The 27,145-nt window shown below is 32.3% G+C and overlaps 5 protein-coding genes and 1 non-coding gene across 7 annotated transcripts in view; 2 read left to right on the plus strand and 4 right to left on the minus strand.

Moving 5' to 3' along the window:
• Positions 1 to 2,266: 2,266 nt before the first annotated feature.
• On the minus strand, positions 2,267 to 3,515 carry LOC123890973 (nicotianamine synthase-like). Its single transcript, XM_045940741.1, has one exon. It carries the CDS (start codon positions 3,458 to 3,460, stop codon positions 2,498 to 2,500), a length of 963 nt encoding a protein of 320 aa, XP_045796697.1. The 5' UTR covers positions 3,461 to 3,515; the 3' UTR covers positions 2,267 to 2,497.
• Positions 3,516 to 10,725: 7,210 nt separating this feature from the next.
• Positions 10,726 to 12,448, minus strand: LOC123890974. 2 transcript variants are annotated; one of them, XM_045940742.1, is made up of 2 exons: positions 12,357 to 12,448; positions 10,726 to 11,570 (listed from the first exon to the last, which is right to left on the minus strand). In XM_045940742.1, the coding sequence occupies exons 1-2, from the start codon at positions 12,424 to 12,426 to the stop codon at positions 11,014 to 11,016; spliced, it is 627 nt and encodes a 208-aa protein (XP_045796698.1). In that variant the 5' UTR covers positions 12,427 to 12,448; the 3' UTR covers positions 10,726 to 11,013. The 2 variants fall into 2 exon arrangements, with proteins under 2 accessions (XP_045796698.1, XP_045796699.1); XM_045940743.1 differs by having other exon boundaries at positions 10,726 to 12,124; positions 12,357 to 12,426.
• Positions 12,449 to 13,761: 1,313 nt separating this feature from the next.
• LOC123890975 (peptide chain release factor PrfB2, chloroplastic) lies at positions 13,762 to 17,273 on the minus strand. The gene is made up of 7 exons (XM_045940744.1): positions 16,773 to 17,273; positions 16,436 to 16,648; positions 15,753 to 15,854; positions 15,273 to 15,410; positions 14,724 to 15,028; positions 14,486 to 14,639; positions 13,762 to 14,398 (listed from the first exon to the last, which is right to left on the minus strand). The coding sequence occupies exons 1-7, from the start codon at positions 17,133 to 17,135 to the stop codon at positions 14,264 to 14,266; spliced, it is 1,410 nt and encodes a 469-aa protein (XP_045796700.1). The 5' UTR covers positions 17,136 to 17,273; the 3' UTR covers positions 13,762 to 14,263.
• A 1,508-nt stretch (positions 17,274 to 18,781) lies between these two features.
• LOC123890976 (GTP-binding protein SAR1A-like) lies at positions 18,782 to 21,220 on the plus strand. Its single transcript, XM_045940745.1, has 3 exons — positions 18,782 to 19,080; positions 19,825 to 19,956; positions 20,739 to 21,220. Exons 1-3 carry the CDS (start codon positions 18,952 to 18,954, stop codon positions 21,057 to 21,059), a joined length of 582 nt encoding a protein of 193 aa, XP_045796701.1. The 5' UTR covers positions 18,782 to 18,951; the 3' UTR covers positions 21,060 to 21,220.
• A 1,324-nt stretch (positions 21,221 to 22,544) lies between these two features.
• TRNAA-AGC lies at positions 22,545 to 22,617 on the plus strand. Its single transcript has one exon. It is a non-coding gene; the product is annotated as a tRNA-Ala (tRNA).
• Positions 22,618 to 23,833: 1,216 nt separating this feature from the next.
• The window catches only part of LOC123890977 (zinc finger matrin-type protein 2), a 3,957-nt gene continuing 645 nt past the window's right edge, over positions 23,834 to 27,145 (minus strand). The window contains exons 4-9 of the mRNA XM_045940746.1: positions 26,521 to 26,553; positions 25,921 to 25,999; positions 25,771 to 25,823; positions 24,910 to 24,970; positions 24,486 to 24,565; positions 23,834 to 24,241 (exon numbers count right to left, since the gene is read on the minus strand). Coding sequence (XP_045796702.1) covers positions 24,152 to 24,241; positions 24,486 to 24,565; positions 24,910 to 24,970; positions 25,771 to 25,823; positions 25,921 to 25,999; positions 26,521 to 26,553 — 396 coding nt within the window. The 3' untranslated portion in view covers positions 23,834 to 24,151. The remainder of the gene's footprint in view (positions 24,242 to 24,485; positions 24,566 to 24,909; positions 24,971 to 25,770; positions 25,824 to 25,920; positions 26,000 to 26,520; positions 26,554 to 27,145) is intronic.

Here is a 27,145-nt window from a genome sequence, read left to right on the forward strand (position 1 = left end):
CTTTTATTAAAATTTATTGATTCTTTTAAAATTTGCCTAATATACAAAAGTTTCTTAATATATAAAGTATTATGAAATCTTGATTGTAAAAAGTTTTTTGAAAAAAATCTCTCAAAATCCATTCAAATCATGTGTTAAAAATCTTGATTGTAAAAAAGTCTCTGTAAAAAAGTCTTTAAAATCTCACAAAATCAATATATTCCAACAAAATCTCATAAAATCATCAAGACTTTTTTTGCCAAAATTATCTCATGAAATCCCAATCCAATACACCCCCCTAAGTTGACATTTTAGATATTTCAACATTATTAATAATAATAATAATAATAATAATAATAATAAAACATATGTTTGATATAATTGTAGAATAATTGTGTGTGTTTTATGTTAGGATTAGGATAATCATATCGAGGGTTTTCTAATTTCTTATAATAGGGAGTAATTTTTATTAGCTCTTTTTTATTGTTGTTGAAAAAAGTCAAACTAAACCGACCTATTACACCTATATGAGTTATACTTCTTGATAAAATATTTAGTGTATGCCAATATGATGAGAAAGGATTCTCTATAGTAATTTATTCCCGTTGAATCATGCCCATTCACTTTTTTTCATTGCATATCATTTTAAAAAACACAATAATTTTGAATGGTGGGGATATAAACCGGACTCCCTCCAGTTATATTCCCACTGGAGAAGATTTGCTCTCCTAATATGAGTGTATACTCCTTGAGAAAAATTAGATAAGAGAAAGAATGACGTTATAAGAAGAGAGATAGAGATAAAATGTGATGTTGAATGGATGTGAAAGAATGAAAGATGTTCAAATATTATAGTTATAAATTTTAATAATTTGCACCCTCTGAACCAGAGTCTCCGCCACGAACTCCGACCCTGTTAATCGATCTCTGCCATTCTTCTTCCTCTTTCTCATCGTTCAGCTCCTTGCTCTCTAATTTATCGCCCAACCCACTCAAAGCAAATCAAGTTCCCATCACTGCAAGAAAAACAAAAAGGAAATTGGAAGAGAATATCAAGATATATATTCCACTTTTGGAGCATATATGCACACAATTAAGGATATTTTAGATTCTTCACCATATTTTCTCTATTAGCATTGGCATAATTAGTGAAGATAAATATTCCTCGCTATTTGATCAACAAGTACAGTTAGAAAAATTAAGATTGGTTCTTTTGTTTTTTTATAAGAACTATTAGTATCGGTTACTTTCTATGATCAAAGGTGTCTAAAAATGTGTTAATGAGTTTTACCAAAGAACAAATTATTCAAAAAAAGTTCAAGTGTTTTTTTTTTGGTACATAAAAAAGTTCAAATTTTATTCTTAGATGAAACAACTTTTTTAACAGACTTTACATGGCCGAATTTCAAATTAGTAGGGCTTCGTTCCGGTTTCCCTATAAACCGAGAGTTAAAAAGAAAATGTCTAAAAATGTCATCCACATAAATTTTACAACCAAATACAATGATTGATACATCAATTACGTATCGTGAAAAAGGAAGATAAGGATGCATCCTTTCAAAGCAAACAAACAAAGACGTTTTTGATTTGATAGGCGCAATGTTGCCAAATTGATCAATAGGCACGAATAGAGCAATTTTTTTCCTGATCCATTGAAATTAATCAAGTTAAAACAAACAAGTCAAAGTGTACCAAAACTATGTTATCTACACATTTAGCAAAGTAGTTAAAATTCTGTTTCAGTTGTACTTGTGTTGTGTCAATGCCATCATATAAAAGAGTAGCTTAACGAAAAATTTTCACCTTTTTTTCTCTCATAAGTTTAACATTTTCTTTTTCATTATATTACTCCCTTTCTTTCACCATTTACAAAATTAACTTTCTTTCATACTATAATTTGTTTCGCGGTGCAACAACAAAGCTTAATAAGCTATGAACCAGAGACACCGAAATAAACACATACCAAACACAATAGATAGAAACTGACTTGATTTATGTTCACAAATTTAAGACGCGGTAAAATTACAATTATATGCATAAATGTTTGTACTCACAAAGAATATCACAATTTATAGGGATAATTTCAGAAAAAAATTCCTAAAAAATAGTCCCACGGCAAGATAAATCATGTCTCTTAAAACAATTGGTTGAATGCTAGGATAATGAGTCTCAAAGAAGTAAAATGTATACAAATTCACATTGCAATGAATAAATGATATGTAATCCATACTATATTTAAATAGATTTGAATTGAGTTTTTGCAACAAGAAGGATGGGCAAGGTTGTATAAACAATAATATCTCTTTATATTTATTGAAAATTTAATAACAACATTATGAAAATCACATCTGTTGTGCTCCATGAAATACAAAGCACTCGGAGAGACATAAATATAAATATATTACAACTAAATTGTAATGACACAACCCAATCTTCATTCAAGCTAGCAAGTGCTAGAGACACTAATTAAGTATATAAGTAGTAGATATATATAATGCAAATCAGCTAGGGTAAGAGTTTACAAGAGTTGATCCTCAATGGTCAATTCCTCAATCATATTCCCATGGTTGAGGCCCCTAAGGGGGTTAATGACTTGAATCTCAGAACACTTGTTTGGTAGGATCATGGAACCAAGACCTTGATCAATTGAGTGTTTAGGCATAGGATACTTACGCGATATGACAACTGAATTGATAACCTCGTCCATAGGATGGAACACAGAGAGGACTTCAAAGCCTCGAAGATCAGAAGGTTCAACCACCGGATACAGAAAAGCACGAGCCCCATGAGCACTCCTTAGCATAAGAAGTGCTCCTGGAGCCATGTGCTTCCCTAAATGATCGATGATTCGATTCTTTTCCTCCTTGTCCATACCTACAAGGGCAGCCAAGTAAACAATTTCATAGTCTTTCAAATCGTTTGACACATCCAATATGTCACTGGTGTGAAAAACCATTCGGTTTGACAAGTCAGGATCAGATGAAACCAGGTGCATAGCACTTGAATTGGCTAAAGGGTCGATGTCATAATTGTGAAAAGTGGTTGAAGGCAAGTGATTTGATGCCAAAACAATTGAAGTAAGGGGAAGGGGTCCAGAACCAATAAAAGCAATTTTACTAGGGACATGAGTGCAGTGTTGGCTAAGGAGTGAAAACTCAAGGTGACCAAGTTTGATGTAGTTAGAATAGTAAGGGAAAATATGGAGATGGTCAAGAGGGTTTTGATATGAGCCTAATATGGCTGAGTAGTGTCTCTCCAAATACCCTTCAGCTTCACCACATAGCCTTATAAGATGGGATCTTTTTTCTTGCAATGTTTTTGGGAGGGTTATGACATCTATAGGACTAGGTGGCATGCATGTGAGGACAAGATCGGTGAAAAGCATGTCGACATTTTTGCTAGGTTTGAGAGATTCAAGACTTGAAATTTGTTTATACAAATTTAAAACTTTTTCAATCAATACCTCTTCTTGGCAAACCATGTCGACACTATGAGGTTATGAGAAGACTTGGTTCAAGAAAACATACAACTTGGCCATGGGCAGGGGTCAATATTTATGGCCAATTGTGGGGTCCACAAGGATCACCCCTTGAGTTTAGACTTTGGTATTGTCTTTTTTTTTTATTATTATATATTCTATTTTCTTTTTTGATTGATATGGTAATTCGAGGAAGGTTTTTTTTAAGCATTTTCATACATTGTTTTGATATTAACTAAGTTGTATAAACATATTTATAAAATTATCAATGAGATTTTATAGGGGGTGTCAAAGAAAATATTTTATAGGTTTTATAAACGCGAATTAATAAAATTATTAAAATATGTTACTGGAATTAGAGCAGTGTTGAAAAAAAGAGTAGTGTTAAAATTACTTATAATTAAAAAAATAAGAGAATATTTACATTAAAGATATCAACATTGTCATCTTGCGTTTAGTTTCTTTTTATGTACAATACAATTTTGTTTCAAAATATTCTTATTCGGCGGATGAAAGAATTTAAAATCGGAACCAATATATTTACAATGATTTAATTAACATGTTTAGATAGTCTACGCCGACAAAAAATGTTGAAATTGTTAGGTCAGACGCCATGATCAGGGTTCAAATTCCGACTCTCTCACATGTGTGTGCGAGTTTATGATAACTTTATCATTTTATCTATGTAAAAAAAAAAATAGTGTAAATATTTTTTATTTTGTCCATAAATTATAACTAATTAATGTATGAGTTTAAAAAATATACATTGCAATATAAATTAATTTTACACGAACATTCGATAAGAATAAGCTTCTACTTCATATCAAGGAAAAACAGAGTGGAGTGAACATTGTGAGTGAACATTTATTTTTCTCTTAATTATTAAAATTAATTGACGCCGTTCAAAAAAATAAATTATTTGACATTAAAGCATCTCTAATGGTGATACTAATTTAGTTTCATACATTATGATAAGGGGTCCCAACCATGCATGTAATATTTTTGCAAACTCATACATATTTTGCTTTGGTACTGATACAAAATTATGCAACTAATATACTATAAAAATATTTAATATGATCCACTAAACAATCCAATATTATGTAAAGAAAAAAAAAAAAAAAGTTCAGCATAAAACTTTTATTCCATTAGCTTTTCAGCTATAAATTATCAGTCAGCAATAAAGATAATTTTTCAACTATAAGCTAGCGCTTATAACTTAATTTTACCAAACATAGCTAATAACATACAAAAATAGTAAGAAGGTACGTAATTTCCATACCCCAAAATAGTTTCTCGATATTTTTATAAATAAATTTTGTTTTTACTTAAAATACTAAATAAATACATCAGTTTTTTTTTCCATCCATATGTCTCTTGTATAAATTAAAACTGGAATTATTATAAAATAATAAGACACATCATGATCATGATTGAATTGGAAGTGGCAATTCATGCCTTTTATCAACGAAAACACACAAAGAAGTATGGATGGTTTAGATAATTTGACTCATCTTTGATTCCAAAATCCTTTGCTTTCACACTCGCGTTATATTTTTTGGTTCACCATATAGTAGATTCCAACTCCACTGAAACTTGTATAGTGTTCTTAATTAGGTTTACGGGAATCGCATAAGCCATTGAGTTTGATCTAGTGGTGATGAGTTTGTGTAGTACGCTATAGGTCATGTCATATGTTCGATTCTCAGCTCATTGTAACAAAATAAATAAATTAGATTTACGGGTCATATCATTTATAAAGTGTTCATCAACTTCCACTTTCTAAATAATGTGGAACTTACATGTATTGACTACATAAGCAAAAAAATAAATAAAATTGATACATCATACATATGCTGGTTTAGATTCTAGCTTGCGTTTAATATTGTTCTTGGTTTAATTTATCATAGATACGTACATTACGCATGCACTTGTAATGTATGGGGGCACTCAAGGGCACGCGCATAAGAATATGTGGTTTATTATTTTCATCAGTAATTTCTCGTAGCAGTTTTGGCAGGTCAACAATACCTCCTTTTATTTTGAGGTGTCTATTTTACAACATTTTTATATTTTAAATTATATCTTTTTACTGTGTCAAAAAAAAAATTATATCTTTTTATTTGTCAAACAAATTATATCTTTTTAAAATATTAATGTAATATTTATTAATTTATTAACTTATAGAGTATTGTACTTCACAAATCACCTAATTAATCTATTAACTTATATATTATCAATAATTATATATATATATTAGTAAATGAGACTATTTTTATCATTGAATTCACACAACTAATCTATACGGAGAAGACTTTTGGTCCTATGTTTTGTTTCTTTTGGTTCTTGTATTTTGACTCTTGTAACATTACTTAGTCTTTCTTAGCACCTATTGTGTTGAGGAGACTTTTTATTTATATATATGTGGCTTGTTCAAAAAAAATCTATACGGAAACACTTCCGCCATGTATTTGTGGAGAGCTCAATGAAAATCAGAGCAAAATCATATATAGTTTGACCTAACATAAAAATTTATAGAGAAAGGGTTCAAATATGCACTAAACCTGACTTATTTTTTGTTGAACACTTTTTTTTTGAACAAGTATTTTTTGTTGAACACTGATTTTATTTTTCTTTTCTTTCTTGGTCAATTTTTTCTCTCTATTTCTAGTTTCTACCGAATATGTCTTTATTGAAGCTGAAAGACATTATTTATGCACTTGAAAAAAAAATTGGTTCATAAGTTTTAGTTTAACCGATAAAAATATCAAAATTGTTAGATCGAACGTCATAATTGGTGTTCAAACTCCGAATCTCTCACTTATGTGTGAGTTTATAATAACTTTAACATTTCTCATCTATTTACCAAAAATAAAAAATAAAAAAAAATATGAATTTCATCGTAACGCTGACATTCAAGATAGACAAAAGCTAATATGTGCACTAAGGGCACATGATAAGCAACTAAATATAGAAAAATTATTCTTAAAAGTTGTGTATTTCACTTTTCAAAAGTTAAAGTGTTGTATTTTTCAATGCAAGGATTCTAATTTTGGGTTTCTTAACATGTGCCTTTAGGACACACATTAGCAAGATCCTTCGAGATATATATCTGGAAAGTCATATACACAAATAAATATACTCCATCTAAGAGTAAATTAATTAATCTATATTTATGCTAACTTGTATCCCTTTAAAAAAATCTTAACTTGGATTTTTTCCATCAATTTGAATGGTGCGCAAATATGTCTTGATTCCCTTTATTTCGTGCAAGCAATATTCATAACACACCATGCTTGCACAAGCACGACTATAGATTTTTATAGGAACATTTGACTTCCTTGCAAGAAATAATGAAATTTGTTTAAATTTTTAATCGCAAAAACATTTTTTAGTCAAATGGTAAAATCTAATCAATAGTATAATATAAAAATATTGAAGACATGTTAATTTTTCATTTTTTTATATAAAATATATTACATATATGCAGCTTCAAAGGTTGGATTGGAACTAATTTAACCCGATCTTATGAAACTGATGAGGACTACATATCTCTCACTTATAAACACATTGGACTGAATAACTAGAACGTGACCTAAATCACTTGATATAGTATGTGACCAATGTATTCTTATTAAATAATAAACTCGATATATACGATATTAGAATTTTAGATTGATCTAAACACAATCTTACAAAACTAATTTATAAGATGGTGATTGTTCTTATTTATAAACACATTGTAAGATGATGGATCTAAATAACCCATAACTGGTCAGCAAAATTGTAACCATATTATTTTAATCAAACGATTCATAATTTTTGATCAAAATTTTATAAAGTTAGAACAATTTTCATCTTATAAGCCGGTTTTGTAAAGTTGACTTAGATTCAGTATAAAAATCTAAGATGGTATTAAAATCCCCTCCACGATCTGTTGAGCTGTATGTTATCAGATTTCTGATCGGCCATCCACCATTTATATCTGCATACCAAGGACAACAATGTTGGCGTCATACATGGGATGTGTTAAGAAGTACGACATTGGTTGTAAGATGGTTTTAATATATATATATATATAGAGTCAGGATCCGTTGACACCAACTAGTTTGACACCAAATGTTACACCTCTCAATAACGTTTTAACCGATATAAATTTTATAAAATCCACCGTTGGATTGAAAGTTTACATCATATAGATCATTTGTGTAAAATTTCAGACAAATCCAAAATCATTTGATATGCTATTGAGACACATAAAGATTAACGGCATTTAAAAAAATACAAAAACAGTTAATTTTGATGTATCTCAATAACATATCAAATGATTTTGGATTTATTTGAAATTTTACACAAATGATCTATATGATGTAAACTTTCAATCCAACGGTGGATTTTATAAAATTTATATCGGTTAAAACGTTATTGAGAGGTGTAACATTTGGTGTCAAACTAGTTGGTGTCAACGGATCCTGACTCATATATATATATATATATATATATATATATATATATATATATATATATATATATATATATATATAAAAGAGCCAATTTTATAAGATTGAGTTAGGTTCAACTTCCAATTCTAAGAATTTAATGAGCTACTAGTAGCTATTACTGCATCATTCTAAATTCGCCAACCGTTCATAGGGAATCTGAGGAATAGGGGACCTACTTGTAACTCAAAATGGAAGGAACATTATATGCATCAATTATAGATATGAACCAAAAGCTACCTTTCAGCCCTGGTCCATATATGTGTATTCTTATGTGTTTTATATGGTTACCAAATTGGCCACTTTCACTACATGATAATACCCGTATCAGCATCAAATGCGATAACTCGACGCTGATAGGGGAATAGTGCAAATACACTTTGTAAGAGTTATCAAATCAAATCAAATTAATAATCAAACCAAGATGCTGCTTAAGCTCAAAAAGAAGATTTTGTTTTTTTAGTTTGTTAGTTTTTTTATTAACCCTAATCGAATTCTCCCCAACAATTCGTTCTAGAAATGGTTCATTAATCACTTAGTCTAATTATTCGTTTTAGGAAAGATTAATCTCTCGAGCCTTGTGAAACTCAAAGTGGGGAGCAAACTCTCCTAAGTGTATGTTTGGTTTCAATTCTGGAGCAGTCAGAATTGATTCTGGACATGTAGAATGAATTCTGACTTGTTTGGTTCTTCAAAACTAGAATTGATTCTGCCTCCAGAATGGATTCTACTTGAAGCTAGAAATTGTAGCTTCTCATTCTAGAATTGATTTTTACACTCAAATTATTTGTTCAACTCACTTTTGTATGAATATATCCAAACATAAATCAATTCTATCAAACTCAATTCTATCAAAATCAATTCTGTCAAACTCAATTCTATCAAAATCAATTGTGTCCACCGCAGAACCAAACACATACTAAGAGTTTTAATATTTGTTGCATGCCCAAGTCAGAGATCGAATTCAGAATTTTGGTTTAGTTAAAAGAAATTCATGTCATCTCATCTAAGCGTTCTTGAATATTTAATTTGTTAATTAGTTTAAGATACATATAAATATCCAAGTTTTTATGATCATTAAGAGGGAAAAAAAATTATAAAAAATATAGAAGTTTCCTTTTTAGTTTTTTCAAAAACAACTTTTTTTAATAATAAAGTTTAAATTAGATATGATCTTTTTTTAGACAAATAAATTAGATATGACTTTGTGTAGGATAATATATTTAATTTATATTCTAAAATTTGTATTGTACTAGTTTGATTGTATATTAGCCTAGCTTTCGGTAGTCTGATTCTATATTTTATAATGCTTTACGTAAGACAAGGATTGCATAAAATAATGGTGATGAGCACATTGGTTGGTTATGAATTAAGTCAAAGATACTTAATAATTTGTTTTTATGCATAAGAGTGTGAGAACCACACGATTGCGTGTGGCCAAAGGAATCCACTTATCCTCTCAATGATGCTTCTGTCGTCACATACAACAGCTACAGATAGATATTGCCCTTTGGCCCAACTGTCTCTATTTTTTGCTTATATGCTTCTCCTATTGATTCTTAACCATAACAAGCTACGCAACCTCAAATTAACCATAACAATGACAGTTAACATTATCATTCGAAAGAGATCGAGTCCAATTCTTGAATGAAATGATTACTGGTTGGATTTTATTTATCTCGTGGCCGAATTTCAAATTACCAGAGTCTTATTTTCTTAAGAACCAACCAAAGGATTAACAAAAAAAACCCTCAAATTAACCGTAACGATAACTGTTAACATTAAGCCATTGTATAATAAACAATAAACAGTGCCAAAGACTTTCTGTTTTTGAGTATACAATGTCAAAGACTTACTTCATATGAAAGGAAATGGTAATTGTGCATACTGGCAAGCAATTAGTACAAAGTACTAGTAGTGTCTTTGACTTTGTTTAGTGTCTTAAAATATTACTCCTTCCTACCTAAAATAAATGACCTAATATTAACTTTGTGTACTATTCATATGATCTACTTTGACTATGTTTTTCTACTAGTATGTACATATGTAAATATTAACATATGAGATGTTGTTTGATTTATCTCGATGAATATTTTCAAAATATATAATTTTTTATATTAGATAATTTAAGATATTAACTATTAAAATTATACATTGACAAACATGAAAATGGTCAAATAGATGATTTATTTTGGGACAAAGTTGAGTATTTCTTTTTCTTAACCTACAACTTTCTAGCAAAATTGGCTCTAGTAATTTAGAATTTGGCTAAAGGTAAATAAAATCTAATGAATTATTATTTTGGTCGGACTTTAATTTAAATTTTTGGTTAAATTGCACTTTTGGCTCTTTAAGTTTAAGAAATTTGCAATTTTGACCCCCTAATTTTCAAAATAGCACTTCTAGCCCTTATTTTTACCTCATTTTGCAAAAGGTCAATTTTGAACGAGTCACGAATGACTCAACTGCCACGTCAACTTTTTACAAATAATATCTCATGGGTTTATTGGCACTGCGCTTTTTTTCTTGGCAGGAACTAGTTATAATTCCAAATCAACAGATTTTTTATCAACTAACCATGTTTAGTGAGTTGCATCATTAACCATGTTTGTGAGTTGCAACATCAATTTCTTGATCGTGAGTTACATCAATTTCTATATAGTATCTTACGATAGGTTTTTACAATAAGAGAAAAAGATAAGACTCATGTGCAACATGGTTACATGGGGAAGGGAAATTGTATATAAAGTCAAATGTGCACTATATTTGTTTGAAGATTAAAAATATATATGACTCATATACATTGAATAAGAACACATCTACATCCAATTATTAATTAAAATGTGAAAATTAAGAATAACAGTGATATAAACTTTTGATTTCCATTTTTGTTCAGAGTCTTCATATGTTTTCTTACCTATAATAGATAGATTCAAAATCTATGAACAATGTAAACCTCTAAAGCCGTCGTAAACAGGACTTTCGTGCAAAAGAAAAAGAACTTCAAGTTGTATAAGAATTTTCTTGATAGTGAGTTTATGTTTCTTGAATTTAACTTCAATCTGATTTAACAAACTGCACCATGAAATGCACTCCATTAGCCACATCATATAGCATGATCCCTATTCTACCACCAATCCAACTTCCCAATTGACTTCCAACAAGATAACCAAATCTTCCAAGCCTTTGCTCTCCCATGAAGCCTCCGCCGTAAGTTCCAAACAAAGTACCGGTTCCCCTGAGGAATCCTTCTGAAAGGGTACCGTCGTAGTAAACAGCTTCAAAAAAGTCCCATCCGGAAGAGGCGATGGGACCTATGATACGATTGGCCTTACGGGTAGCCAATTTAGCCGCTTTGGCACCTTGTTTCTGAGCATGTTTTTCTGCCACAGTTGGCGACATACCCTGCGAAGCAGCATCAACAAGAGCAGACCGGATTGCAACAGACCTTGCTTTTTCAACATGAGCAGATCTAATATTGTTAACATAGAGCTTCACACTTTCCTTAACCAGACATGCTAAAGTTCCTGAGCCGAGATCAAAGGAATTTAATAATGTAAACTTCCCAGTTTTGGATGACGCTTTCTCGCCAACAAGCTCTCTGCATTTTTTAGCTGAATGGAGCAAACATTGTGTGAGCATAAGCTGAAATTATAATTTTGAAGGGCTTTCATTGTCAAAGATGAGAACCCAAGGATAGTAATTAACAATTGATCTAAAACATTTACACACAACAAACTCCATGTTAGAAAAGAAAGATTCATCTTTCATCTCCTAAAGCAGTCTGGCAGCCAAATTTTGAGGTCAAAACAAGGGATTTTATCTTAAGATATTCATACTATACTCTTCATTACAAGAACTATTATCACATACAATTTGGAGAGAGAATTATTAGAGCATGATAAGAATGAAGCCACAACAGAAAAATCAAGTGAATCCATCAGTTCCTTGCATCACAAGCTACCGGGTTAATAGCTTAGTTTTAATAGGATTCTCTACATGCTTGTACACACACTTTAGTGTAGACCTTACATTTAATATATAAACCTATTGTATCTTCATTTCACATCAATGAAAATGTTGATTCCATTCCATTTTCTCCATTTCATAATAAGAATTGACTCTACAGACACTTCCTCCAAGATTGGTATTAATTAATAAGATGAACCTGATTATGAAAGGAAAACTTCTCCAAATTACTATTATTCATAAAGTCATAAAGATGAGAAAACAATACTATAATAATTATTGAGTATTGAATAATTAGAATCCAAATTAATGTCACATAATGTGAATGATGTGTGGTAGTGAAACAAAAGATGATTGAAATAGCATTAATGGAAAATGAATAAACAAATAAATAAATAAATAAAATGGTAAATGAGGTAGTACCTACATACCGGTGATGCTAAGAAGAATGATGGCAGAGATAATTACAAGAAACCGAACTCTCCTCTTCTGGAAATCCATGGCATCACAGAAACAGTTATTAAACGGAACATAACCCAATTAATCAATTATTAACAACAAACAAATTAACGTTGTTTCTGCAAACAACAGGGAACAAAGAAAGATTCGTAACAGAAAACAGATTCTTGAATTGAGGTATGGGCCGGACAGTTGGGGTTAAATGGGCTCTCGTGGGCCCAAAAGGGGTGGTGGTGGTGTTTAAGAAAATTTCTCATCCCACCTACCCACTTTCTCACCACACCCCTGAAAATTCCATTTTTGCCCTTGGTCAAAAAATTCGGAACGCGTTTTCCGAATTTTTTTTGCCTTTAAAAACAACTTCGGAATGTGTTTTCCGAATTTTTTCCAAATTTGAACTAAAAAAATTCAGAAAACGCGTTCCGAATTTTTTGACCAAGGGCAAAAATGGAATTTCCAGGGGTGTGGTGAGAAAGTGGGTAATGGGATGAGAAATTTTCGGTGTTTAACTGTTAATGTACTCCCTCCATCCCAAAATATAAAGGAAAATTGGTTAAAGAAAATTGATGTATTTGATTAAAAATTTGGATTAGATACATTAACTTTGTTTGACCAATTTTCTCTTATATTTTGGGATGGAGGAGTAGGACTTAACAAATCTTGAAATCGTAATAGAAAATAAATCTTGAAATCCAATGTAGATAGTATATATTTTGGTAAAATATTGTTGAAAATAATCTCTTCTTTTGTTTGAATAAAATCTGATTTTATGAGTCCGTAAGAATAGCCCAGTTGGTAGTTACTAAAGACATTATCGGATGAGCTTTGAGGTTTGAATTTCATATTTCTCATTTCTCCACACTTTTATCTATTTCTACTCTTTTTTTCTTTCTTTCTCTTCTCTAAATCATTTGTACCAAACAGACCAGTGCCCTATGTTCCTCCTAATAACTCCGTCATATATACACTACAAGTACCTAGCCCTCTAGAGAAACCACATCCATTCACCATTAAATCTTCTAAGCACTCCTTCACAGCCTGCTGTGCGACCACCTTTGGACGCACCATCGGCTATTGAACCTAACCCATCCCACCTTGGACGGTCACCACTAATGGAGTCATGTATTCCTCCCACCCCCTCCCATACAATTTCAAGATTAATATGTGATTTGATTATTAAGCCTGCCATTCCCAAGAAGGATTTCATAAGAGGTCACGCTTAATCAAATTTATATTATCTTTTACTCCCAAGTCTCTGTTTCCATGGTGGAGTTGTGCCACTGAAGAGAAGCTACGATTATTATTTTCCTTAAAATCACAGTCGGTATCACATTGAGACACGAGAATAGCATACTAAACGCCAAACCAAACACACCATAAGAATGAGTCGTGTTCATTCATAAAAATAAATTACAAAAATTTATCCGCTGCCATTATTCCTTGAGCAGAGTTAGCAAAACAGGTACTGTCTGTATCTTTTATCAGGAGAAGAAAAAAAATCTAAATGTCAAATACCATCTACAGTTATTAATATACAATATACAAATGAATCATAAAGCACATGAATCATGAGCAGCCGCAGCATAGGTCGCTGAGAAGTTATTTGGGCAGTGCAAGCCCTTATAATCAATCAAGCTTTTGAGCTTCGTGCTTCCGTATTTAATTGTAGATACTCAATTATTTATGACCGTGAAAATACCCATAGGAAGGCAAACATGTATCCTTGACTCCTTGTACACTAGTATACCTTGATGTGATAGCAACTGTATGACGGTGAACTTCACCTGTGCAAAACCGTTAAAAATGCGAAACACATATCCATTTGAGCACAAAAACATGCACTGTGCCGGTGCCAACATAAACTGGCAGTTTAATTAATTTAAGCATCATCTTCATTTTTATCTAAGGAAGCTGATAGATAGCTCATGATGAAACCGTCTAGGTCTCCCTGAAGGACAGAGTCAGGATCTGAAACCTCGTAGTTAGTTCTGAGATCTTTCACCATTCGGTAAGGCTGCACCACAGATAAAATAGTTAATGTAATGCCCGGAACATCAAAATCTGCCAAGAAAAGAGGTGAAATGTACAATCTCAAACATACATGGAGAACATAACTACGAATCTGACTACCCCAGGTTATGTCAGTGAAGGATTGTGTATGCTGGGCATTCAGCTGCGCCTGGCGTGCCATCTCCAGCTGGTTTAATCTTGACTGAAGCACAGCCATTGCTGAAGCCTTATTCTGATGTTGCGACCTGTTTTCAAAATAATAGCCAAACTCAAAACTAAGAACGTGAGAGCCAATGCATGAACTTGTACACATACTCCGTATTTCATACCTTTCATTCTGACAAGTTGCAGTAACTCCAGTAGGAATATGAGTTATTTTTACAGCACTCTCAGTAGTATTAGCATGCTGTCCACCAGCACCACTAGAGCGAAATCGTTCAATTCGAAGATCAGATTCATTAATCTGTACACGAGAAGATGCTTCACCGAGGTTTGGAATAACTGCAACAGCAGCAAATGAAGTATGCCGGCGCTTGTTACTGTCAAACGGTGATATGCGCACCAGCCTGTGGACTCCTATTTCTGCTTTGGCATATCCAAATGCAAATTCACCATCTACTTTGATTGTAGCTCGCTGAAAAAATATATTGAATTTTGTTCAGAAACAAGCAGTCCCCGATAATAGAAAATAAAGTTAATCTATGGGAAAGGGCGACACGAGCCTAGAGTATGTTAAAACTTTATGCCCAACCCAAATGGATACAGAATCCACACAGTAATTTGCTCAAAGCTTAAATGCAAATTTAGCATATAAGAGCTATTTGGAAAAAATAAAAAATAGGCGTAAGTGACACATGGAGGATGGTAAGAAGAAGAACCTTGATTCCTGCAATCTCACCACGCATTTCTTCCATTACAGTAACTTTATATCCACGTCGTTGGGCCCATAATTTATACATCTCCATGATCATTGCAGCCCAGTCCATGCTTTCGGTACCCCCAGCCCCAGCCTGAACCTATATTATTAAATAACATCAATAGGCACACACACACATTTGCAAGATATTCTTGTGTGGAGAATGCAAAACCAAGTTCGTAAACGTAGATTGGGGTATTGGATATAAGGATACTTATCAAGAAAAACATCAATACTACTTTTATGGTGCATAAGTGAGTAATAGTACCATGCACAAGTCTGTTCCCACCATTGGTTCAATAAATCTCATCGTTGGATCAAGTGAGATACGGTGGGACCTGTTGATTCAATAGTGAGAATAAAAACTTGTGCATGATACAACACTATTTTACTTGAGCACCATATGCAATAATAACAACTTTTAAATATCTGTAACTACAACCTCAATGTAGCAAGAACAAGAATCTTGCTCGTCAGCCAGCAATGCCTCTAGCTCTTTCTCTTTTGCATTTCTTCTCATGTTAAGCAATGCTTTCATTGATTCCTGAAAAGGAAAACAGGGTCTGCATGAATATGAGTTGGCATATATCAGTAAGAAAGTACCTATCTAACACTACAAATATTGAAAGAAAAGAAGCAACAATAAAACATGCTTTCCATATTTAGGTCTGCAATCTGCAGACACCGATTGCATATTTACTCGAAATTATATTTATCTCACAGTATGTTGAGCTCTATCTATTATCAAACATTTCAATATATGATTATTTAATCCACTATCTTTTAAAAATTTCTTACTATGATATGCCAAGGTGATGCAATAGATTATTATAAGCCTGTTTAGATTGGCTAACTTGAGCTTACGAAAACAGCATAATGCCCATAAGTTTGTTTTCAGCTTATTTATGAAAACTTATAGCTTATATGAAAACAGTTTAACTTTGTTTAAGTTGTTTTATCTTTTGTTATAGAAATAGCTTATATAGGATAAACATTTATGCTATAAGAACTTAATCAAGCTACTTATCCAAACAAAGTCTAAATACAACACTCTTCTCTACTAATTCAAACCCTATAGTTAAAAAACAAATGAATACATGCCTAGGTGATGAATCGAGTCCCCACCAATTCCAATTCTGCATCATTCTCTTCGCGAGCAAGCTTTATCATTTCAATATGTTCAAGTAACTCTTCCTCCAATCCATTCACCTCTTTCATTTTCCCAAGAAGCGAACCATGCTCCCGGTTTATTTTACCTGCAAGTACAGGATCATCCCAAAGATCTTCCTTATTCAACTGAGCTGATAACATATCCAACCTAACCTTCAATTTCTTCCACTGCCACCATAAACACATTTAATCAAAATCAAATTTTTTTCAAATGGGTTCAACTAAAACAACTATAAACAGTAATTAACGAATTAATAACTATTAAAAAATCATACTTTAATGATTAATTTACCTGTAACCTGCGTTTGATCAAATGAATAGATTGAGCTATAGCCATGGCATGACTCTTCCAATCGCTGTCGTTTTCGTCGAGAATGGGCCAATTGTTGGCTAGAATTTGTTGGACTGTGAGCCCATCGGAGGTTGAGGGTTCAGCGGCGGCGGGCTGAGAGGCCCAAAAGCGAGCCCGGGTGGGAGATAGCCCGTGAGAGTAACCGTTCCTTGAAGAGAAAAATGGAATGGAATGGCGACAAGAAAATAAGGTTGGTGAAGGAATTATGGGATGCGATTGAGACAAGTTTCCGACAAGTTTGTATAGAAACGAGGAGAAGGTGGTAGTGATCCTAGGTTGTGATCTTCGTATGAAATACGACATACTACTAGGAAGGAAATTATTCTACGAAGAAGAAAAAAGATTAATTTCCAGTTTTGATTCTCTGTTGAAAAAAGAAGAAGAAGAAGCAGCTTATGTATGTTGCTATGCAGAAAGAGGGTGTAGCGAATTATGTCTAATGGACTTGGCCCGTTTTGATAGCTAACATATATGGGCCTAAGTGTATGCTTAATTTTGTCTAACTCGATCAAGTGGTTTCGGCTTCCTGCCAATCGCAGTTGCGGGATCGAACCGCGGTCCTCCTTATCAAATTCAGCGTCAATTACCACTGAACCAACTAACGATTGATTACTCGATAAATTTGAAAAGTATTATTGGTTACTCGATAAATTGCATGTTGATCAATGGTTATTTTTTTGGCCCTTGGACGATAGTATTTTTTTTATTAATTTTTGTAGAGGTGTTGCTTATTATTTGATGAAACGTTTGTATTGATTTTGTTTATGAGTATTGTCTTTCATTCTTACGTTTTACCATTCAGTATTTTTTCCTCTTAACTACATTATCTCGACTATCTTATTGCAGTTTTAAAATTTGTAGGTAAGCAACAACATAATTTGTCGTTGACCAACCATAAGAATCTCATAGTTGTCCTTTGATAATGATGTGTGAGAATCTTATATTAGTCAACGAGAGACTCTCGAGTCTCGAGCCATAACGATTTAAAATATTATAATTGGTTATATAAATTTTTTTGAGCTGCTTTAGAACTGCTAACACCCATGAAATTTTCATTGTGCTATGTGGTTATTACACCAGCCAAGTGCAACAAAAGTTTCATCTTCTTTCATCTCTCATTAAAAGTGGAAATTTGGATTGCCTCTTCTTTTATTTTTAGAAGGACATGTCAATTATAAATTTGGGGCAATTCAAATCGAGAGTCCTAAGAAAGGAGAAAAATAATTCACCAACAAAGTGAAAAATGATGTATCTTGCCACAAATTAAGGTTGCAATTGAGTAATCATTAAATTCGTCCACGATTTATAAGATGCTCTCAAGATGGCATCTGGTTTATAAATATTTTTAAGAAAATATTTGATTAGTCAAATTTTATTCATATTAATCATTATGTTAGATACTAAATTAAATTTATAATAAAATGTTAAAAATATATGAATTTAATTTATAATAAATGGTTAAATTATAGAGGTTAATGAATATGTTTTGTCGGTCTAAATAAATTTTATACTAAAATTCGATTAATAAAATATTTCTCTATGTCATATAATTGAAATGGAGTATAATAAAATGATTTGACATAATACACCGATATTAAACAACATTATGAAATTTTGTAAAAAAACAACAACATTATGAAATTAGTTTACACTGTTTATGCATATACTATTCTTTCTAAATTATAATGTGAAAACTAATAGTTAGTTGATCTAGTGATAATTGACGTTGAACTTGGTAAGATTGGTCTAGCGATGATTGACATTGAACTTAATAGGAGGTCCAATCCATAGCAACTACGATTGGAAATGACTGAAATCACAGAACGAACATCAGAACTAGATTAAATGGTCTAATGAACCGAATACATGATGCGAAATACAAATAGAATGCGAAACCGGGTGAGGCAGTGACCGGTTATAGTCCCACATGTGAATAGTAGTTACAACAAAAGTAAACAAACGGATCCTTTCTTATAATTACTTGCAAACGCGATTATAACTAAATCACTTTTCTCTTCTCTCTCTTCTGCTTTTTGTGGTTAGGTTAACTCATTCAACTCTAAACCGTGAATTAATATTCATCTACTATTCCAATTCAATTCGATCGTAAAAAAAGACGATGTTTTTGGTGGATTGGTTTTATGGGGTTCTAGCATCGCTTGGATTATGGCAGAAAGAGGCTAAGATCTTATTCTTAGGTCTCGATAACGCCGGCAAAACCACCTTGCTTCATATGCTCAAAGACGAGGTTCGTTTCAATTTCATCTTTTTATTTTTATTTTCCCAATTATTATTATTACCGATTTTGTTCTTTTGGATCTGCGACCTTATTTACTGTTCAGTGTTGATAACGTTAGTTGAATATTCTGTTAGTCAAAGGGATTCATGATTTTTACAATTATTACCGTTAGCTCAGTTTTCTAGGATCAAAAGGGTATATTATACATGTATGTATCTGAATGCTACTATTATTATTACTGAGAAAATTAACAACTGTGTTACTTAGATTCTTAAATCAACGTTATTTATTCTCTATGAAGCATGGACACCGGACACATGCACACTGACACGTGGACACTGGTAATAATTTGAGAAAATAACATGATTGAATGTATTCACTTGTGTTAATAAAAGTGAATGTATTTGGTCCAAATCTTTAACCAAATACAGTAAGTTTCTTTGACTCATTTTTGCTTATATTTTGGGACGTGGAGGTAGTACGTTTTAGTGTTGGACACTGAAAACACCTTCGATCAAAAGTGTTGGTGGCTTAGTGCCACATATTTAACTTGTTTTGGTGTATTACTTGTTTTTTCCCACTACATTTTTTTCTTCTTCTGGTTTTGGCAAGCTCTATTTTGATAGTTAGCAAGTGTGTTTTAAAGTATATAGATATCACTGAAATTATTGTGGCGGCTTTTGGTTGTGGCTATGTCATTTATCTCTATGTCTTGGTTTGATGTTTCTTTTATTATGAGAATTTGTTTTGCAGAGACTAGTCCAGCATCAGCCAACACAGTATCCAACATCGGAGGAGTTGAGTATTGGGAAGATCAAGTTTAAAGCTTTTGATTTGGGGGGTCATCAGATTGCTCGTAGAGTCTGGAAAGATTACTATGCCCAGGTCTCTCTTTCTCTATGTCTTAAGTACGCTTTTGTGGTTTTGATTAAATAATAGCTTTTGTGGCTAGTGTAACCCAAGTGGGAGAACATCTTAATCATGGAAAATTTGATGCCACTAGGCCTTCCCCTAGATATTTCAAGTCCTGTGGTCCTATTTAACTTTAATCTGTGGTTATAATCTAATGATTTCAGATATTGAGCTGCATAAGATATCTGGCTTAGAATCTATGAACTAGTTCTAACTGTCACTATTCTTATGCTCAGTACTATAATTGGCAGCATAGTCATTAAGTTTTTTAAACCCACTTGGGTTGGTGCATTGGTATTGGCTTGGGACCTGAGAGTGTGCTCCTCTTGAGGTCTGAGGTTCGATTCTCTCTGGCGCCAATTTGAGTGGGCTAATTTAGCTTCTTCAAAAAAAAAGTCATTAAGTTTTTTAATAATAAAAAAACTTATATGTTGTTGCAGAATGTTCTAAAATTCCTAATATCTAACTAATTACATGAATGCAACCAAAACTAAAGATTTGTGACCTCCTATTTTAGTACTATATCCATTATTTATCTGATTCACTGGAGGCGGTAACCATTGATGAATTGGTGACAACTTACTGATAGCCGCTTTTTAACTTTAGACCTGGAGGATATGCTTATAGTACCTATTAAACATTCGTGCCTCTGAATCAATTTACCAACTCAGTAACTTGTTCACATTTTAACCGAGAAACAGTATGTGCTTGTGCTCATTATTTCTTTAGTTTATTGATCATTACTTGTAATGCAGGTAGATGCAGTGGTCTACTTGGTTGATGCTTATGACAAGGAAAGATTTGCCGAGTCAAAAAAGGAGCTGGATGCTCTCCTCTCTGATGAATCATTGGCAAATGTCCCTTTCCTTGTCCTTGGAAACAAAATAGATATTCCATATGCTGCCTCAGAAGAAGAATTGCGTCACCATTTGGGTCTGACCAACTTCACCACTGGCAAGGGTAAGGTAAATTTGTCAGATTCAAATGTTCGTCCCATGGAGGTATTCATGTGCAGTATTGTGAAGAAAATGGGTTATGGTGATGGTTTCAAATGGGTTTCTCAGTATATCAAATAGGTCCTTTAGCAAGAGATGGTTTGGTATCTCATATCTTTAAGTTTGTTTCTGTACTTATGAATTGGAGGTGTTGTTGGTATGAAATTGCTGTTCAAGAAATTGCAGTATATTTCAATTTTTATTTATAAAAAATGACTGGGAACCTACAGAATTTCAGTTAATTTTTGGTTGATTATTTTTCATTTCTAAAATATTGTGAGGCTCAAATCTTAAGCAAGCTGAACTTTTTGTACATCTTTACACGTGAAAAGTACTAAGAAGTACATTTTGGCAAAATCAATGAAGAATTGATGCATAAAATTAAATGGCAAACAATACCAATATTTGAAAATTGCACGTTTATTTTGAGTAGAGATTGCACTTATTCACGATCAAATGATTTAGTTATATCTTTTTCCTTCACAAATATAACCCTGTTCTTTTTTAAGCTGTTGTTTTAAGGCTATTTATAAAACAATCAATAACTTTATTGTTGTTAATGTTAGTTATTTATTTTCTTTCAATAATATTATTGACTATATTTATCATCACATTATGCCTATTAAATCAAATGATAGAATTTAGTCAATTTATTGACTCAATAATAAAAATTAACTTATGCATAAATCAAGGTTTTTTTTTTTTGGGGTCAAGGTTTATTTTATACACCATAAAACTATAACAATGTGTAATAAAATTATACACATGTTTTTTTTGGATGAACTAAATGAATGGATGGGAATCAACACAAAAGTACCCATTAATGCAGTGCTGCCCAGTAAAAGTACAAAAAGTCTCCAAACCACATTGATTTTTTTTTTCTTCTTTTGATTTGGTAGAGTCTCATTAATTTTTGTCGGTCACTTGATGCAAAGTGTACAAAATTTATACTCCCTATTACGTTGGGTACTCTCTTTGATTTTGAATAAAAGTAAAAAAATAATGTTTTAGATTATTTAATAAATCTGCAAATTTATTTTTGGTTTATATTTAAAACTGGAGAAAGTAATACTTGCTAGATTTCTAATTTAATTGCAGTGGGGCTGGCTAATCTAGAAATATTGTGACCCAAAAATTGCAATTCCAAATATTATTATAAAAGGTAAATTAAGGGGGAGAGGAAAAAACTAATGAAATTGTTGAGTCAAATCTAATTTACTTGTTAGTTAGTTACTGATTAATGGTTGGTTACCACATGATGATATGATGCTATAAATTGCTTTATTTAATGGCTTCACTCCACACTTAAATTCTAAAGGACAAAACTTACATGCATTTCCATACATGCATTTCTTACTTTTTCACTCACAAAGAGGTGGTTATTTGTGTTTTTTCATTTTGAAAAAATAAAAGAAAATTATTTTTTAATAAAAAAAACTACCTCTTTGTGAGTGAAAAAGTAAGAAATGCATGTATGGAAATGCATGTAAGTTTTGTCCAATTCTAAAACTGGAACACTCATACATATTACGTATACCATAATTATGTGAGAAATAATTAATACATGGGGATGTAGCTCAGATGGTAGAGCGCTCGCTTAGCATGCGAGAGGTACGGGGATCGATACCCCGCATCTCCACTTTTTGCTTTATTTGGCAGTAATATTTTCTTTCTCATTTGTACGATATTTTCGTTCAAGTGTTGCGCATTTCACAAGCTTATGTTCGTGACATCTTCATCACACACACACATACTCCCTCCCGGTCCTTATTATAAGAAATAATTTGGAAAAAACACACATACCAAGAAACCTTATCTTTCTTAATAAAAATTCTAAAATTTTACAATCTATTCCAAAATTAACCTTGGTGTATTAATTTATCCTTAGGGAATATATCACTCTAATTAATGCATAACTTTGGAATGGATACAATTTAATAAGGGTAAAAATGGAATTGTAAGAATAAATTTAATGATTGTTTCTTATAAAAAGGACCAAATTTTTTTTCCAAATTGTTTCTTATAAAAAGGACCGGAGGGAGTATATATTACTTGTTTACTTTTTCTTAAGGAAAACAATTATTTATTACTTGTCAATGTTGCTTTAATTTTAATTGCAATGTTTTGCTTCTATACATATTGGCTATATACGTCCAGATTTTATTATGTTAGAATTCATGATTAGTTTCACACTGATTAGGAATCAAAGAAATGTTAAAATTTAAGTGTGAGTGACAATGCTAGAGTGCTGGTGTTCAAGGTAAAAGATGGAGTATCTTTAAAACTTTTGTTCAGATTTCCATTATTGTGATCACTAACAATGAGGTAGAAGATGAAGTCTTTTTTTTATATAAATTAATCAAGACGAATTTGGAAATTTAGTCCGTAAACTTCCACAAAATAAATTAGTTCCTAAATTTGTATCAATCTCTTCGGCAAGACGAATTTGGAAATTTGTCATGTGAAAATTTGAGACCAATCTAAATTTGATAAGTTGATACAAATTCAATGAGCAACAAGCCTATTTACTCTATAAAAATCTTTAAAAGATATGCTTCTTACTAGTATTGTGAAACCAACAAACATATATAACGAGATATGTGTTAATGTGATAATTAATATGAAAACCAAAAATCTCGAACAGTATTCACATTTCAAAAGAAAATACTCATCCACATAGTGTTGCATTTTAGGATGGTTTAACGAAAAACAACGTATCACACATTGGCACTACATTTCGTTGCCAATGTACATATAACCAAGTGAATGTTTGGTGTCACGGTAAGTTTGCCAAAATCTTAGCGAACATCATGATGCCCAAACATGCACCAAGCACTTCCCAGACACTCTCGGTGTTCTCGTCCAAGGATTCTTTGATTCAACAAACACTCCCCACATTAACAATGGTAGAGAATACATGTTTCAAGTTCATATGATACATCATGTTAGCTAACAGAAGTAATGTACAATAACCAAACCAAACTGAATCTTAGGAATGGATATTTATCTATGGACCAGCTTGCAACTACTGTTTGATCCCAACTATATATCTTTTGACCATAGGTTCATCCTTAAGCCACCAAGAACCAAACTGTTAGCTACAAAATTCTGTCTAATATTGCAGAACATTGCTCAAAATTTCACACACAGCTCATCCTACATGTAGAAGCATATCACTTTTTGTTAGATGAGCGGAAACCACCAAACCCCATCAAGGCAGCAACATCAGGATCCATTTCAGGTTCTTCTACAGCTTCCTTCTTCTGAAACCAAGATCGAACAATAGTTAATTGCTGCTTTGGGAAAAGACAAATCTTGACTTGTTAAAATATCATTAAAAAAGATAAATAGATGGTTTCATTAACAGTTAAGTATTGACATTTTACTCAGAAGCAAATCAGACCGTACAAAGCTAGACAAAAATGGGAGGAAGAAAAAGGATGTTTCCAAGATTTTGTATCAGTACTGATTTAAAATAAGAAACTGTAATCAGCACACAGTTCAGACCTTTTCTTTTTTCTTTTCCCGACGCAGTCGCTTTCTTTCTTCCTCTTCTTCTTGGTGTTTTAAGACCCTGTCATCAAAATCTGTAAAAAAAGTAAAATTCGATTTCCACATTAAGGTGACAGAACATTTAAGCTGTAAATGGGTGCAACCAAAAAATTTGAAAATTCAACATCAATTCTTTCAAAATTTACATATCACTCTCCAAGAAGTAGTCAAAATATTATATACTAATTAAAATATTGGCAAATTATTTTATGACTTCCAAACTTTTAGTTAAAGATCCACCGCCAACCTTATTTGAAAGGCCGGTTGAACTTCTACAATTTCAGGCTAAGAAGGAAACAAAACAATACATATACTTCATTAAAGTTGCAACGTTTTATCTAACAAATAGCCAATTCCCTTCTATTATCTTAATATTTACCTTTCTCTGTAAAGGCTCCAATGTCTTTACGTTTCTTAAGAACTTGAAAACGTTCCTGAACCTGCATTCATCATAAATACAACTGTCATGCAGAGGCACATATAAAACTACAGAAACCAGATGACACACAAAAATAGTACTCATGCATGCATGGATGGGAAGAAAATATATTATTTCATGCAATATCAAATGTACTGGCATGGTCATTAGAATTAATAGACTATAATAAGGCTATCTTAATCTGAATGATGCAGACTCAAGACCCAAGCTAAAGAAGTCTACAAGATGAAGCCCGAGAGGAGGGGTGCACCAGAACTGATTGTGAGGTGCAAATCACCTGATCATAATTAAGAGAGAGGATGACATAACTCACTGTGTACTGTAGAGGCTATAGTAGAGGAAGATGTGTGTGGGAGGTGCATTGCGGCATCAAGAGATTATATGGATGGGATGAGAAGAGAGGAGCGGTAGGCTGGAATTAGTTGGGACTTGGGACATTAGGGAGAGATTGGGGGCACCCTCTAATTGTCTAAGAATGGTGTAATTGTTGAAAAATGCTAACATGTGTCCCTAGGGCATATGATAAAAACCAATATAAAAATATTTGTCTTAAAAGGCGTGCATTGAACTTTTCAAAAGTCAAAATGTTGTATTTTTCAATGCAAAGATCCTACTATTAGGTTCATTAACATGTGCCCTTAGGACACACGTTGGCAAAACTCTTAAATGTTTCTATGCCATCCCTTCCTTCTAATTTCAAAACCCAGGACCTGATATCTCTTTGACAGAGGCCTGAATTTGTCGATATCAATACATTATTTGTGTCTTTTTAATTGCATTTTCTAGTACCTAAGACTGTACCTGTTTGAGAGAAGAACGTTCAGCTCGCATAGACATGCCCAGCATTCTTTGATCTGTGGGATAATGTAAGAATAACCATGAGCGAATTGAAGGGAATTAAAGCAAGATATACACTAAATATCAGAGGAAACATGCCAAAAAACTACATACGTTTTTTTCCATTAATATGATCCAAGTAGTTTGCAGAGTCCTTCACCACACACTCACAAACTCGGCAGTAATATCCAGCCTGCAATATACAATGATTAAACCCAAATGTACTAAATAAGTTGCATAATAAAAAGATCATCTACATAAGGATCGTTGGCAAGGTTGTCAAGTTCAAGATCCTACTTAGAATAAGTAAAGGACATAATAAGACATATAAATCATGTGATTGTAAATCAAGTCACGATCTTCCCTAAAATATAGCATGGTGATTATGACAATCAAATCACATCTAACACTTAATAAAATTCCAACAAAAATTAATTTCAAAAGTGAGAGAGTCACAATTTGAATTAATGTTATAATGTTTGGCATTCAATGACAGATGTACCCATATTTTTAACTGGCAAAGTTTGATAGTCAGTTGAAAAACTCAAAACACATAATTGCCTATAAGTCATAACAACTCCCCAACAAAATAAATAAAGGTTAACGAGAAGAGTAACTAAGGAGGTTAAAATTCAACAAGATATCAATATGCAAAAAGCATAATGTTTTCCAATTTCAAAGTACACAACAACTACAATATAAAATAACAGGTACCTGTTGGCTTAGTGGTGCAACCGGCGTCACAACCTGCAATTATTACAAGATATCACTTATCAGCACAGCATAAAATGCTTACACAAGTTTCCACACTCAAAACAAAAATATATTTAAAAAACTTATGAGTAAACCACCAAATGGGTCCATGACTTTGTAGGGCGCTCTCAAACTGGCCAGTGACTTTATCAAATTTTATTCATATTAGTCTTTCTAAAAGTATGCTAGGGTCTAAATTGATTGTAAGTGGATAAAGTTAGAGACTAAATTAATAGTAAGTTATTAAAATATTGGGACTTAATTAATAGTAAGTCGTTAAATACATGGACTAAGGGTCCGTTTGGATTAGCTTATTTTTGAGCTTATGCAAACAACTTATGCAATTTTTATATATTATTATAAGTTTGTCAAGGTAGTTTATGATAAAATAGCTTATAAAAATACAATTTTCAATGGTGTGAACTTATAAAATAGCATAAAACCTAATTTATATTGCATAAGCTGTTTGCATAAGCTTAAAAATAAGCTAATCTAAACGGCCCTAACTTGATTAATAAAGTCAGTGACCTTTTTGAGCTACTTACAACGTCAACAACCTATTTGAGAGTGTCTTACAAAATCAGAG

Source organism: Trifolium pratense, linkage group LG6 (assembly GCF_020283565.1).
Source record: "Trifolium pratense cultivar HEN17-A07 linkage group LG6, ARS_RC_1.1, whole genome shotgun sequence".
NCBI lineage: Eukaryota > Viridiplantae > Streptophyta > Magnoliopsida > Fabales > Fabaceae > Trifolium > Trifolium pratense.

Coding starts and splice junctions, on each gene's coding strand:
- LOC123890973 (XM_045940741.1), bottom strand. CDS start 3,460: ATGGTTTGCCAAGAAGAGGTATTGATTGAAAAAGTTTTAAATTTGTAT.
- LOC123890975 (XM_045940744.1), bottom strand. CDS start 17,135: ATGTCGTATTTCATACGAAGATCACAACCTAGGATCACTACCACCTTC. Junction 15,411..15,752: donor CTTGTTCTTGCTACATTGAG/GTTGTAGTTACA, acceptor TTAATAATATAG/GTTCAGGCTGGGGCTGGGGG. Junction 14,640..14,723: donor GCAACTTGTCAGAATGAAAG/GTATGAAATACG, acceptor TTTTGAAAACAG/GTCGCAACATCAGAATAAGG.
- LOC123890974 (XM_045940742.1), bottom strand. CDS start 12,426: ATGGATTTCCAGAAGAGGAGAGTTCGGTTTCTTGTAATTATCTCTGCC. Junction 11,571..12,356: donor CATTCTTCTTAGCATCACCG/GTATGTAGGTAC, acceptor TGCTCCATTCAG/CTAAAAAATGCAGAGAGCTT.
- LOC123890976 (XM_045940745.1), top strand. CDS start 18,952: ATGTTTTTGGTGGATTGGTTTTATGGGGTTCTAGCATCGCTTGGATTA. Junction 19,081..19,824: donor TTCATATGCTCAAAGACGAG/GTTCGTTTCAAT, acceptor TTTGTTTTGCAG/AGACTAGTCCAGCATCAGCC. Junction 19,957..20,738: donor GGAAAGATTACTATGCCCAG/GTCTCTCTTTCT, acceptor CTTGTAATGCAG/GTAGATGCAGTGGTCTACTT.